Source organism: Aulostomus chinensis, chromosome 9 (genome assembly GCF_037954235.1).
Source record: "Aulostomus chinensis isolate RoL2024-O1b breed Wild chromosome 9, RoL_Achi_v1.0, whole genome shotgun sequence".
NCBI classification, from domain to species: Eukaryota; Metazoa; Chordata; class Actinopteri; order Syngnathiformes; family Aulostomidae; genus Aulostomus; species Aulostomus chinensis.
In genome coordinates this window covers 9443960-9458047 of record NC_141328.1, presented here as the reverse complement: position 1 = coordinate 9458047, position 14088 = coordinate 9443960, and the positions used below count along the sequence as shown (strand labels likewise).

The 14088-nt window shown below is 38.6% G+C and overlaps 3 protein-coding genes across 11 annotated transcripts; 1 reads left to right on the top strand and 2 right to left on the bottom strand.

Moving 5' to 3' along the window:
• Positions 1–566: 566 nt before the first annotated feature.
• On the top strand, positions 567–7304 carry gp9 (glycoprotein IX platelet). 4 transcript variants are annotated; one of them, XM_086213614.1, is made up of 2 exons: positions 567–773; positions 1316–7304. In XM_086213614.1, exons 1-2 carry the CDS (start codon positions 682–684, stop codon positions 2061–2063), a joined length of 840 nt encoding a protein of 279 aa, XP_086069740.1. In that variant the 5' UTR covers positions 567–681; the 3' UTR covers positions 2064–7304. The 4 variants fall into 4 exon arrangements, with proteins under 4 accessions (XP_086069740.1, XP_086069743.1, XP_086069742.1 ...); XM_086213617.1 differs by having other exon boundaries at positions 609–754; XM_086213616.1 differs by having other exon boundaries at positions 612–754; positions 1290–7304.
• LOC147255723 (haloacid dehalogenase-like hydrolase domain-containing 5) lies at positions 2605–7779 on the bottom strand. Its single transcript, XM_086213613.1, has 8 exons — positions 7544–7779; positions 6308–6511; positions 6070–6182; positions 5878–5971; positions 5117–5150; positions 4811–4985; positions 4517–4705; positions 2605–3752 (listed from the first exon to the last, which is right to left on the bottom strand). The coding sequence occupies exons 1-8, from the start codon at positions 7661–7663 to the stop codon at positions 3356–3358; spliced, it is 1326 nt and encodes a 441-aa protein (XP_086069739.1). The 5' UTR covers positions 7664–7779; the 3' UTR covers positions 2605–3355.
• A 740-nt stretch (positions 7780–8519) lies between these two features.
• Positions 8520–12591, bottom strand: cnbpa (CCHC-type zinc finger, nucleic acid binding protein a). 6 transcript variants are annotated; one of them, XM_086213622.1, is made up of 6 exons: positions 12443–12509; positions 11388–11444; positions 10294–10411; positions 10000–10065; positions 9673–9871; positions 8520–9507 (listed from the first exon to the last, which is right to left on the bottom strand). In XM_086213622.1, the coding sequence occupies exons 3-6, from the start codon at positions 10406–10408 to the stop codon at positions 9390–9392; spliced, it is 498 nt and encodes a 165-aa protein (XP_086069748.1). In that variant the 5' UTR covers positions 10409–10411; positions 11388–11444; positions 12443–12509; the 3' UTR covers positions 8520–9389. The 6 variants fall into 6 exon arrangements, with proteins under 6 accessions (XP_086069748.1, XP_086069745.1, XP_086069744.1 ...); XM_086213619.1 differs by having other exon boundaries at positions 10288–10411; positions 12443–12506; XM_086213618.1 differs by lacking the exon at positions 11388–11444 and having other exon boundaries at positions 10288–10411; positions 12443–12591.
• Between the last annotated feature and the right edge of the window lie 1497 nt (positions 12592–14088).

Sequence of the window (14088 nt, the reverse complement as noted above, 5' to 3'; positions counted from 1 at the left end):
GTTGTTTTTGTTCTCCAGTCTGTTATATACTTCAGTGTGAATTAAGGAAAAATGACATTGGCTTCATTTCCTATTCTGACTAATGCATTTCTTATTACTGCCACTACAAGATACTCAAATCTTCCATTTCCAGCCTTCAACAGTACTTTCCACCAGTGTTGCAGTATTTCCTCTAGAGGGTTTGCATTACAGTGATATCAAAAGAAAAGCAAATTCTGTGTCATTACACCACCTATGGGTGAAAAGTGTACCTGCTGCACAATTTCTTCAAGGATTAGTCTATGAAAATAAACATTCATACCTACCTCTTCATTGTAAATACTGTCTCTGAAGCTGCGAAAGGTTGACTTTTTTTCCTTTAATCACCATTCATGTCCTTTTTACTGTACTTTATATCTCAAGGTGTTCCCCTGAGACTTTCATAGATGCATTCAATTGCGTAAAAAAAAAAATACATGTGACCGTTACGTCCTCAGCACTGCAGTAACTGTGGATGTCAGTGTGGGAGAGCACCACATAGCTGCCTCCATGATATTTGATAAACTCTTATCTCCTTAAAACAGATGGATTTCCTTCACGTCAGATGTGCCATGACCGTAGCGTTACTGGTGTTCTCCTCACTCTGACGTTCTTCTAACAATGTGTCAGTTCCAAAACTGTTAGGTCAGGAAATTAGCTCAAATGCAACTTGGACCAGAACAGAGTGTGTATGAAATTCTTCAGGATGACTGGCAACATGAGAAGAAACTCCCAGGTTGGTTTGATTTTAAAAGGTTAGTTGTTTTTTTTTCAGCCTTGTTTTGTGGGAATATCTTGAATTACTTGTTTCACCCCCTTACCATTGATAGTGACATTTAAAGTGGGGAAGCATTTTATAATATCAGCAGTTATTGCTCATTTTTTAAAATATATTAGTACCAGCAGCTGATATTTATATGGACCCAGCTTTGCTCAAGTCTCTTGATTTAAGTCTATGATTTTAGCTCTTTTCCAAATACTATGGAGGCAAAGAAATATTTAAATTAATGTTTACATGCTTTTCAGTATTCATAATTGGAATATATGAATTTTTTTTATACAGATAAAAAGAACATCAGTAAAAGAATAACAGCTATTTGCCAAAATAAGTTGAAAACATGGACATATGAAATGTCAGCAAAATAAATTCAATATTGTGCATCCCTAATTCAAATTAAGATTAATCTTTACGTTTAAAATTTGATTTAATGATATTCCAATATATGAACCAACCTGCTGAAAAAATCCCTCTCTTTCTTTCACAATGAAAGGACAAAACATTTCCTTGATCCTGCAGAATGCTCCCCAGTTCCGGAATAGCTGTCCTCCTCCTCTTGACCACATCATGCCCATCTGCTTATGGTCAGCCCTGTCTATGTACAGCCCTCCCGCCTGCTGGTCTACAGGTCAACTGCAGCTCTCTTCAACTAATGGAGGTGCCTTACCTGCCCTCAGACACCACAGAGCTCTACATGCAGAGCAATCATCTCACCACCATCCCTTCAGGTCAGTTTGACAGATTGATTGGCCTTAAAAAGCTCTCCCTCTCTGGCAACCCCTTCCACTGTGACTGCAGGATTAAATACCTGAGGAACTGGCTACTGAAGAACAAGGCTGCTGTTTCTCAAGAGCCCACATGCACCAGTCCGAGCTCTGTGGCTCAAACACCCATCACCAAACTCAGTGATGACTACTTTAAATCTTGCGCCCCGAAGAGCTGTGCCGGTTGGGGTTACAGCACTGTGATGGCAATGATGATATGCTGCCTCGTTGTTCCACTTTTATGGAGTCTGAGACTGGCCAAGAACTCCATGTTCATAATATACATAGAAGAGAGACATTCTGGACTTGAGGCAGACTCTTTGCTCTCACTTAGACCCAAACACAGGAGGAGGCTACACACCAATCTTGGAGAGTTCAGTACACAAACAGAGACTCTTCTTAGGACTGAGGATCTACAGAGACCAAACATAAACATGGAGTTACTGCCTCAAGTACTGGATGTGTTGCACAAGAAGCACAATATAAAGATAAAGGCTACCTAAGGACCTCCTCTTACTTCTACTACAGATTGTACACAAATACTGCAGAAGTGAAGGCCGAAACAACACGGCAACATAGATATCCTTTGTTTCATAAAGTTTTTTTTTCAGGGAAGTGTCATTATATAGTCCACTGCAAACTAACATCATAGTAAGTCTCTTTTATCTGAGCAGGAAATATGCCAGATAAATGCAAACAATCCAAGTGAAATTGAGTATCGGCTGTCATAACAACTTCTATTGCAGCATTATCAGAGAATATTGGCTTATTTTACTGGAAATTAATTAAACTGGAAATCCCAAGATACTCATTATTTGGTATAGGCATGTCAACAAACAATATATACACTGCATGCCATATATTTCCCTTTCGATTGAGCTGTCAAACCTACACAACTAATAGTGCTCTAAACAAGAGGATTGAACTAGAGGTCAGCATGATTGTAAACAAATATGCAACTGTCAATATTGTGGCTATATATTGTGGATCATTTTTTAGTGAAAGAAAAAAAAAGGAAGAAAGAAACAGTCCACAAATGTTGGGAAGGACTTGTATTTCCATCAGTTAAGGTATTTACAGAGAGTGAAATACTACAAATGGCCAAATATAGGGCATTAAAAGCTTTGATTGGCATTATATCTAAATAAATGTCTAATTTTTTTTCCAAAGTTCAAAACGGAAAGATGTATTTCAATGTTTGAATTAAAGAGGTCATGGCAGGAAGTTATGGTTACATGTAACAAAGATGAAAGTCTCTGATCTGTGCAAATACTGGCCAAGGCTCTCACAACTAGACAATATGTAGACAGACAGTATTACAGGAAGACAATATTGCACATTTAAACAGGTGTTTTACAGTACAAGTATTACACTCATATCCATGCATAGATTTTTCAGGATAGATGGGTAAACAAATGCAATGACAAAAGGTCAAATATTATTTGACTGCATCATAGAAACAGTGGTAAATTCTTGTAATAAATATAGGATGTTATCAGGATTTACAATTATCTAAACCATTAATATATCTAAAAATAGTATGGTCAAATAAGGCAGTTATTACACTTTCAATTAAAGAGAAACTGGCAATTTAAGACTATGACTTTAAACAATATAAAAGATCAGTTGAATAAGCAGTAACATAAAGGTATTTCCTCTAAAATGTGTCTCCTGGTTGACCGTTTTTATTTTTTTTGTCTAAATGCTTTTACAGGTGATTCAACAATTTCCACAGTGTAACAGCACAGTGCACCTCCCTCTAGTAGGATCCTCTTATATCTGTCGGCTCAAAACTCTACTGAGGCACAAACTTTTCCTGCTCAAAGATGAGCTCAACAGCTTCTGCCACATCCTGCACAATGTGACCCGGTTCTACCAGTGCCGGGTCAAATCTGAAGTCCCGGTGCCCATGGAACACAGTCTCTTTGATGATATGGTTTGCGTCACATGGCACCGCTGCATTGGGATTATAGACCCCTGTGCAGACTAGGACTGATTTGCAGGAGGTGGCAGAGGGCATTGCTAACTCGCTCTCCCAGAGGTTGTCTATCTCCTCCTCCTGGGGCACTGTGGTGGTGGACCCGGTGGCAGTCACCATCTTGGCAATGGCTTTGGGGTTCTTTCTTGCGACTCTCTCATCCAGGTAGCGGTTGTATAGATTAGCACCATAGATGTCAGTCATTAGGTTATCTCTAAATGTGTAGAAGAGGAAACTAGTCAGTGGCTCCAACAAATGTGTTTTCAGATCAAATCGTAACATTTACTAGCTGTTATTGCTTCTTTTGTCTTCTGGAGTCTATCCCAGCAGCTTTCGGGTGTAAGACGGGGTACACCCTAGACGGGTAATGAACTCAACTGAAGGGACACATTATATCTCGTCCCCTTTTTTCCTCTCCAGGACCAAAAACAAACAAACAAACAAACAAAAAATACCTCTACGGCCACTCTAGGGCTCCACACTTACCAGTGAGTATACAGTACTTTTTTACCTTTATTTCAGTTACATTTAAAATGGGCCGACTGTAACTTCTACTTTTCTAGAAACAAACTAATACCGATCAAGTATTATTCCTTCATTGAAATCAAAGTTCGCATATACAAACTACCCCTGTTCAAAATTACATGTGACATTAAAAAAGGTGAAAGGTGAAGTTCTGAAATGAAGCCTTCAATGTTGCATTCAATAACAAGCCAGCTGTTCTGCTTTGCTGATATATATTATACATACAAGGATACCGTAAATCATTCTGAAAGTGAGTCAACACATATTCACTTGCATTATGATATACAAAGTGAAGCAAGATTCCTATTTTAGTCTGGAGGGCTTATTCTTGCTTCCTAGCTCTTTCCATTACTTTTTCTGAGCATGTGTATCATAATCAGACGTCAAAAATGAATTATTATTGGTCCATATGATGTTTGAGTATATTTTCAATTCAGAAGGATATTGTCTTACCCTATAGCGTAAAGGGACGTGATGGGTTGTTTCCATTGCCTCTGCATGACCTGGAACCTGATGAGGTACTCCGCAAAATGGTAGGTCAGCTCACTTGGTTTTCCCATCAGGGCATCATACTTCAGGTCTTTACCTGTTATCTTCTTGTAGATGTTCTCCAAACACACAAGAAACGTTCCATGGCCAAACCTGATACAGAACAAGAGCGTAAATATGATGAGATCATAAGACACATTTGTACAATTCTTTGTTCGCTAATCTTGTTTTGTTGCAGTGCTGAAACTTCAAGGTTACCGTGGAGAATGCGCCTCTGCCATCCACATTAGGTCCATGTTGCAGGCCAGCAGGGGGAGGTGAGGCGTATTTTGAGTTAGGTGAACACTACTGAGGTTACCATTGGTCAATAAAATGTCAATAATCAGCTGCAGATTGGTCTCCCATCGAATTGGCTCTCCAAACAGAACCACAGCTGTGCATGGAAATATATGAGGGGGAAAAATTAACCCAATATCAAGATATTATTAAAAAAAAGAGAGAGAGAGAAAGAGAGATGACATCTGACAACTATGAGACAAGTAAAATAAAGGTGCATGAACTCACCTTCAACCTTAGGCAAATTGCTCACAGGGTTTGACTAAAATTACAAAAAAAAGAGAGAGACTAAATGAGTGTTATTGTTAATCAAAATGGAATCCCAAGTAATATTTCTCTTTTCATCATCTTTAGCGCACCTCAACACAGACTATTAGTTTGGTGGCTAAGATGCAGGACACATCAATCAGGTTGGATAAGATAGAAACTTCAACAGGAACTTTTTTTTTTTTTTATTGCAGTCCATGTGTCTTGTGTTGTGTAACCATCTGCTGTGTGGCTACGTGTGATGAGTAGAGAGAAGTGGTATTTCAGGGACATTAGGAGAAGTAATTAAAATGAGAGGGCACAATCACAAGAGCATATAAATGTCATTAAACATAAGATAATGAGAATACAGGACAAGAGATTTGCAGACCTTATACAGTATGTGGTGTTCTAGTGTGGCACTGCCATGAATGGGTTCAAGTGAATGCGCCAGCTTGTCACACCTGGTACTACTGTGAACAAATCTAAAGTATTATCGTTTGTATTTAGCCAAATCAAATATTTGTGGATTGCTGAGAATATGGCTGGATAAAGAGGACGTGGATTATACCAAGCGATGCACTTGTGAGTTTGTCACATGATGTTTTTTTGACTTCTGGAGTCAAAAAGTGGTGATGAAAGCAGGAAAAATATATTTATGAGCTTAAGACACCTATTTGTGAGTTGTTTAAGAAAAATTATACTCTTTAGATGAAATATCACTCTAAGAAGTATCTACTTACAGGCAGTTTGGGTCTCCTGTTATGATCCACCATGTCAAGCAATGGGAAGGATTCCCTCAGCATATCAATACTGACAACGTTCTTAAAGCCGACACTAAGGACAGAGTGTTAAGGAGAAGTGGAGACACTGGAACAAATATCAATTCAAATCATTCACAAAAAAAAAAACAAAAAAAAAAGATTCAAGGATACTTTTTAGCTATTTCCAGGACTGGTCCTTGTCCTGACACCAGCACACACTTGTCATGGAACTTCTTGAACATTCTCAATGGACTATGTGACATGATGACTTGATCTTGTGTGATCTAGGAATAGTGTTATAGAGAGGATAATAGTATGGGACACCAAATTTAAATAAAAATAATACATGTCTATCTTTTCTACATTAAACAGACAGAAAGCTTCAGCAATGATTTGTGTGGCAACTCACAGGTACTCCCAGGATGTGGGAAAGTTGGTCTGCTTTTGTTTGTCGGAGGCAATTCCCTGCATTAGTCACAAAAACAACTGGCACCACAAATTGTCCCTGAGAATCAACCAACTTCTCAAACGCCTTTTTTGCTGCCGGGATTGGCATCCTTCCCCGCACGAGCACCCCATCGATATCAAACAACAGTCCAAAGTTTGGCTGTGGCTAGAGAAAGGAAAGTTGGACAAAGTTTAATCAGTCAAACAAGGAGCGATGAAGAAAACAGACAAAATAGTTGGATAGCAGAAGAATGATTTGAAATAATGTTTAAAATAGGGTGGGACAGAAATCTGACAGAATTATAAATAATTGATGTCTTTTGTTTTTTTAAAAAGAAAAAAAGGAGCAGTTCTTCCAATCCAAAAGGTCGCTTTTGTGTGCACATGTAGTGAAAAAAACAAATATAAATAAATCACAAACTCTTCTCCTTCATCAAAAAAAATCCAATTGTACATCATACCATTGAAGCAACTTGTGCACTGGACGCTTCAAAATTCCTTAATATATTAGTCCATGTTGAACACTGGACCAGGATTACATCAAACCACAAATCATGCTATAAGGACCACTTTTTTATAGAGAGCACTTCCATCTGTGAATGTGGAAGTCTTCCATTATAATTTTTTGGCATTTCCATCATTTTATACAGAGAAGGTCAGATTTTCAACAGTGGAAAGAAGACAAAACCACTTTGACACTTGGGGGACTTTAAAACTTAATATAACTGATAGCATTGTTATCAAATTGACAATATACCGCGATATTATCGTTATAATTTGTTAAGTGTGTTGAGGAAATCTGGCATGGTGACAGCCACATAAATGTACTGCTTTTGCTACGGAAGAAACAGACTCAGCATCCATGCTGACATAGAACATACATTGTAAAACATATACATACAGCTATGTGGCTTAATGTACTTTCACACTGTGTTTTTGTAACTGGGGTAATAAAACAAACTGGGAACACGCTGTATCTGTGAGTGTTTTTTTTCTCATGAGGGAACAACAGCAAGCTACATCTGTAGTCTCTGATGTTGCTTCATCCATGCCAGTCACATCTCAAAAAAAAAAGTTGCATGCAAGATTGTATGCAACCTCGACACCTTTAACAAAATCTAAAACAAACACAGAATACCGCCTCGTCAACAACATATTGTTGGACTGTGCACAGGCGCAATAGCCGCTCGAACCGTACCTTGCTATTTGACTGAATTCCGCAAAACCCGCACCGAGAACCGACAATCCCAGTTTTGCGTCTGGCTTGACGGTTACTCAGGGTGCACAGGCCCCGGTAAAAAATCTGGAGTCCCCTCATCTCATTTATTAATCACCGAGTTGAAGAGACAAAGACAAGAGCATGAAACGGAGCCCGCGTGAGCCGGCTCGCTCCGGCCGCGCTGATGCTGCTTGTTTTCGCTCTCAGATGTTTTCTCTGACTGGGCGAGACACGATGACGTCATATGAGCAGTCTTACTGCAAAGCACCGCTGCCATTTTAGACACCGAGCGAGGTGGAGTTAAGCTAACGGTGTTTGTGAGAAGAAGTATCCCTTCAGCTCTCAAGAAAACGCCGCTGAAACACACCGTCTCGTGGAACGGTTTTACCCTGTATTATCACTATAGTTTTATCACAATGTTCCGTCTGTACACGAGTAAACATTAATTGATGTTGGCGAATATTCGGGCTAAATTCTCCATTTTACTTCATGGACGTGATTCCAGTTCGGATCATTGATGTCGCATCTTGCTGTGTATTTGTAGCAGGGAACCAGTAGGAGTTCGCCAGGGATACCTTACACTTATGGCTACATATTAAAGTATCACCGTTACACTTTGACATGTATGGTATGTGAAAGAAACTCTTAATCGTAAACAACCTACATTTTAATGTGTAGGTGAACAATAAAAACAAAACACGGGAACATCTCTCTTTCACTGGAAATGTCATTAAAACCAGAAAGGTATCATTCCACCTTCTGAGCAGTTTTAAAATCAAGCAAAAATATTTTAATTCTTTAAACGCCCAGGTGGCTTGTTAACTCATAGGTCTTTGGTTGTGGGAGCCGTTACTCAAGAAAAAGGGTTTTGCAATTTAAGAGATGGAATAAAACATTTATCAGAGCTTGACATTAAACAAATGTGAAAAGCATATTTACAAATCACAATCACACGTTTATCCCCGTGCTCCTCCAGCTTTATTGATAGTTTAAAATTACATTTCTATTATCTAGGACTTCAGTTGCACTTTCCTTCAGACTTAAAAACTGAGTACAAGCAAATGGTATTTATACAGTAGTCTAAGTGATATTGTACAAAAATAACATTGATTTCTGTGAAAACATTTTTCATTCCCAAATAACTCCTAATTCGACTGTTCTGACAACTGCTCTTGATGTTAAGTTTAGCCAAGGTGTAATAAAAAGAAAAAAAGCCATTTTAAAGGAAAAAACTACCTTGGACTACCAAGTGATATTTAAATTGTAAACAGATTTTTCTATTTAAGAACTTGTTTCTTTTAATAGCTCCAAAATGTTTATATCTTAGCAATATAACATGTAGTTTGTTAGCGCCCACTTAGCTGCTTGTAGGGCTGAAATGCATCATGTTATGAACCGTTTCCTTGTCATTCTCTCTTGGCCAACTCATATCCCACTAAATCAAACCAAAATAACCATACATGGAACTTCGGTTTCCATTTAATCCCTTCTTTTATCTCATTTTACTGAGACTCACTTCACCAAGCCTAGAGGTCCTATAGGTTCCCATATGTTCCGTCCCATTTATTCATCTCTGATCACCAGTGGCTTGGAAAGGGGGGTTCTTTAACAAAGCATTATACATAACACCGCTACCAAACTAAAACATTTTTGTATTGAATGCAGAAAGATATTTTTTCACCCCTTTCATTGTATTACATGTCGAGAGGCTCACTGGCCTGGGACTAGCCTCTGTTAGCCAACCTTTGGCCAGTGAAGAGGATTCAGAGAAAATAATACAACCAACCATCAATCTGAAAAAAGGAGGGGCAACAGAGGGCACTGATTATGCTGTGGCTTCAGGGGTGCACTCTTTTGCCAGATGGCCTGCATTTCCACATTTGTAGCAGTTAGTCTCACTGGATTTACTGCACTGCACAGCAACGTGACCAATCTCACCACACCTGGAGAAGATAACCAAGTGTTAGGGCTCATCAGAGACAGTGCAAGTAAAAGTTGTGTTAAGTGGCAACCAAGACTACAATAAGGTTATATAGAATCAAGTACACTACTTTACCATTAGCCAAAGTAGGATGTTTTCAAAAGTATGGCCATGCATCAACACTCACCTGTAACATTTCACCTTATCGCACAGTTTCTGGATATGGCCAAACCCACCGCAGGAGTAGCACTTCTGCTCAGCGGCATGATCACACTCACGAGCCATGTGACCGGCCTTGCCGCAGGCATAGCACAGCGGCTCCCTCTCCTTTTTGGGCTCCTTGCAGTCACGGGAAATGTGTCCAGACAAGTGGCAGTTGTAGCATGCTGATCGGGAAAGACCGATACATACATCAGTTATCAAAAATGTATCCATAAACTTTAAAAAGCAGATTGTTTAACTTTAAATAATCTAACTACAGCTGAAACTAAAGAAAAAGATCTGCAATGCACACCATCTTCAGTTTGGTCACAGTCCCTGGCCATGTGTCCTTGGTCTCCACACCGATAGCAGAACAGCTCTGTCAGGACACAGAAGAAAAAGTATTAAAGTATGGCTTACTTCATCAAGTTTTTCTGTTCCATTTAATCTCTTTGTTGGACACATTTCTGAACAACTTTTACCAGATGCTAACTGTATTTATCCAGAGCATTACAATACATCAAAGTGATGAATATGCTTGAACTTCAGTTTAAATACATTTTGATCCCATAGTGGGGGTAACTGGAATGGTATATAGTACCCTTGCCTCGTCCCCGACTCTTGCTGCTACGTGCTCGCGATCCACTGGCAGTAGGACAATTCTTGATCCAGTGCCCAGTGCGGCCACATCCAAAGCACTCATTGTGGCAGCTCATCTCCATAACCTAAAACAAAGAATACAAAAAAATTTGGTTCACGATAAAAAACAAAAACCTTTGCGGAGCCCTTATGAACACAAATTTAAGAAGTCTAATAAATTCATCTAATACTTTCACAACGGAACCTCTATGCACTGGTGGCGATTCAAGCAGACATAAGATGATTTTTTTTAATGTCTAGGACTTAATTATCAAGGAGATATGGATGCCAGCTTATTTACTTTTAAACCTCTACAAGCTGTAGTTTACAAGATGGCCTCTTTTTAGCCATAAATCCGAAATGGCAAATTATTGAATACAAATTGGTTTAAACTATTTACAAATGCACATACAAACATAGTGATCTACTGGGCTCGTACATTTTTATGCAAATACATTTCCCTGCAAAATTTACATGATCACACATTCTCTATCTGTGAATATGTGACAATAATGAAAATCAACATCAAAATGTACAACTGTATATTGAACAAAAATAGCTGTGGAGCTGTGTGCTTTTACAGAAATATAACATTTAGGTAACTTGAGATGAATGAATGAATATTTTTCTCTAAATTACAAAAGCAAATTTCCATGAAGGCCTGAACACACTTTTCTAAGATTTCATGGCTGTGTAACCTCTTCAAAGTCTATGATACTTGGAATGTTAAGCGAGAAAGTTCCCGACATAGTTTACAAAGAAAGGCAACATTTTTGTTGTGCAGTTTGTTCATACAAGCTATCACATGTACTGTGTCACCAAAAGTAACGTGAGCATGAATATACAAACTACCATGTGCAGAGTTGTCAAATTCTGAGGGAGTTAGTGCTCGTAAATTTAAAAACTATCATTTGTTTCTGATCTAATTAGCAAAAGCCACAGGTACAGCTTACAGCTAGCATGCTACTCAGGGATGGGGGGGGGGGGTCTAATTTACTATCAAACCAGGGGTGTTGTTCAGGTGACGACTATCATAATTGACAAACTACTATGCTAACTTACACCATTTTCTCAATGGAATCATGACGCCATTGGCCAAACGTCTGTTTGCTGACGATGCTAAAGACATCAAGTTAGGAAGAATGTGAGTTAATGGGTAATCAAGCTCATTTGTTTAAAGTGACGTTACTCAAACGTGGTACAACAAAACTGATTAAATTACCTACACAACATTAACATGGCTAACTTGTTGCATCCCTATACTGTCGGTGGTCACGCAAAAGCCTGATGGGCCTCGGACACAGACCTTATATAATTGTATTTCCGAACTTATCCGTGAAAAATTCAACGTCTCTACATATACGAATACATTTTCATCAACACACTTTCAAAGCCCTAGGTCGGAATTACATTAGCTGCTTTACAAAGTCAATGGAATATTTTGCTATTCGGGGATGACAACCTAACGGCCATGAGCATGCCGAGGATTGTACCGTTACTCTATAGTCACCTCAAGCAAGACTGATGTTTGAGTGAATCGTTATTTAACAACGGGTCATATTCCTCAACAAATTCACCAAATGACGCGACCAACAAGCATTATTCCTCTATAAAACATTATCAAATGCCAAAGGTTGAAGCTACCCCTGGCCTAGTCACGTTGATTTTCCTGCGCACTCGCGATAGTGCTGCTGGCTAACACACGCTAGCACACCACCTCGCGATCGTGACCAACACACACGGTTTCAGTCGACGATCGTACGCATTTGTGCTGCGAAATTATGTCATATTGGAGTCAGTGTGGACAAGTGACAATAATTAGTGCTTATCGATGTGCATTCAAGTGAATATACCGTAAAAACAAAATTTCCCGCGCACGACAAACACGCCAAAGTCGTTGTCACTGGCTAATGATGCCGTTAGCAGGCCGGACTCTGATCCCGATGCCCCATAAACGAGACCAAATCAAACCACTGCGTTAATACAAAGAAGCTTAAACGTGAAAATTACCGAATGTGAAATTTACCACTAACAACAACTCAGACAAACCGTACTTACAGCATTTAAGCGTACGCAGTAGCTTACGATTAGGTTTTATTTTCAGTTTTATTGCTTACCTTGCTGTCTATCAAGCTATATCAGTGTTTACGCCTCCCTCTTTGCGCTACATGCGGTGTGGGTATGAGTTCCTGAATTGTCATTCACAGTGTCCAATAGAAACGTACACATTCATTGGCCGCTTGCTTCATCAACATCCAATCAAATACGAGGACTCTTGGGCACCGCCTCTGTGAATCAACCAATCAATTACGCTTAACGTTTCTCTCGTCCCTAAAGAGAGCTGTCCTTATTTTGCCCATTTTTAACATGAACAAGTACGACACACATACGCCCGTTTCGATCTCTGGTCATAGCTAACAAGGTTGCTTGTCCTCAGTGTCATTTTTGTGATAGAGCACCAAGGAGGTTGAAATGTCTTCCATGATGAAGCTAAGTGTGCACAGGCAGTGTAGACCCTGTCAAAATTATGTTCCTTTTTAAATTTGAATAAATTTTTTTATGGCAGAATGATTTGGGATTTTAAAAAAAGAAAAGCAGATGTGTTTATTTTGACTGATTATGATCCACAATAATGGAAAACATTATGATTGACATTTCAGTTGAAATGCATATTGACATGATAATGGCGTGACTTTTAAGGACTCTGTACAAAAAGCTATTTTCCTAAGTGTTTTTTCAGCACAACAATATGTTATTTAAAATGGTTTGTTGACACCCATTTGGATATTGCACTGGGGTTTGGTCATTTTGTTTATCAAACTTAGACCAGCCGATATTGTTAAAGCCCTTGGTTCGATCTTTGACTTTCATCTCTGACTTCAGCATTTGAGTTCTTGTGCAGAAACCTGAGTCATCTCCAGATGCCATCCAATCACAGAGTGACCCACAGACAGGTATGCAGACAGACAAAAAGACAGACCCCAGTGAATAGCAAAAACTTTTAAAAAGAAGAAACACAACGCTCATACTCAAATTTAGTTTATCGTTAACATTTTATCAGGTAATGAAACAAATAGGTTAAATTATTCAAAGCAATAAAAAATTTGAGATGAATCATTAATAATAACATGATAAACACAAAGTTATTCAGTTCCCCCTACAATATACCGATTTATTTGGTTGAATTAACCTAGCAGATTAAGACTTTTATGCAGTATTACAGCAAAAAAAAAAAAAAATCTAGGTGAAAATAATTTGAATCAGAGAAAGACAACAACAACACAAATGTCAACAGATGTACACATATCAATATCAATAATGATGAGGAATTAATCACTCTATAGTTCCCCTTGCCCCTAACCTATATCTTGAAAATACAGGATGACTTTGCATCCAGTTCTGAAAATTGGAAATGGAAGAGAGAACTTGTGGGTGCATTACAGTTAATAATCAAAAAGATAAAGGAATGATTCATGTATTTTTGTGTATCTCTGATGCTATTGGAAAAGTCCTGATTACATTTTATCTTAAATACAAAAGGACTGATAGAGATATCAATCCCATGACCCATGGAGGCTGCCAGCATCTCCACCAACTGTCCTGAGTGCTCAGTCAGATCAATAAGTGGGAAAGAGGCATTCATTGCAGTCTTAAGGTGGAACTGTATGTACTGCTCATAGATAGATATTGCTATTTACTGTGCAATGTAATATGCATTATACAATAATATTACATACCAAGAAAATTATCATTATTTATGGTA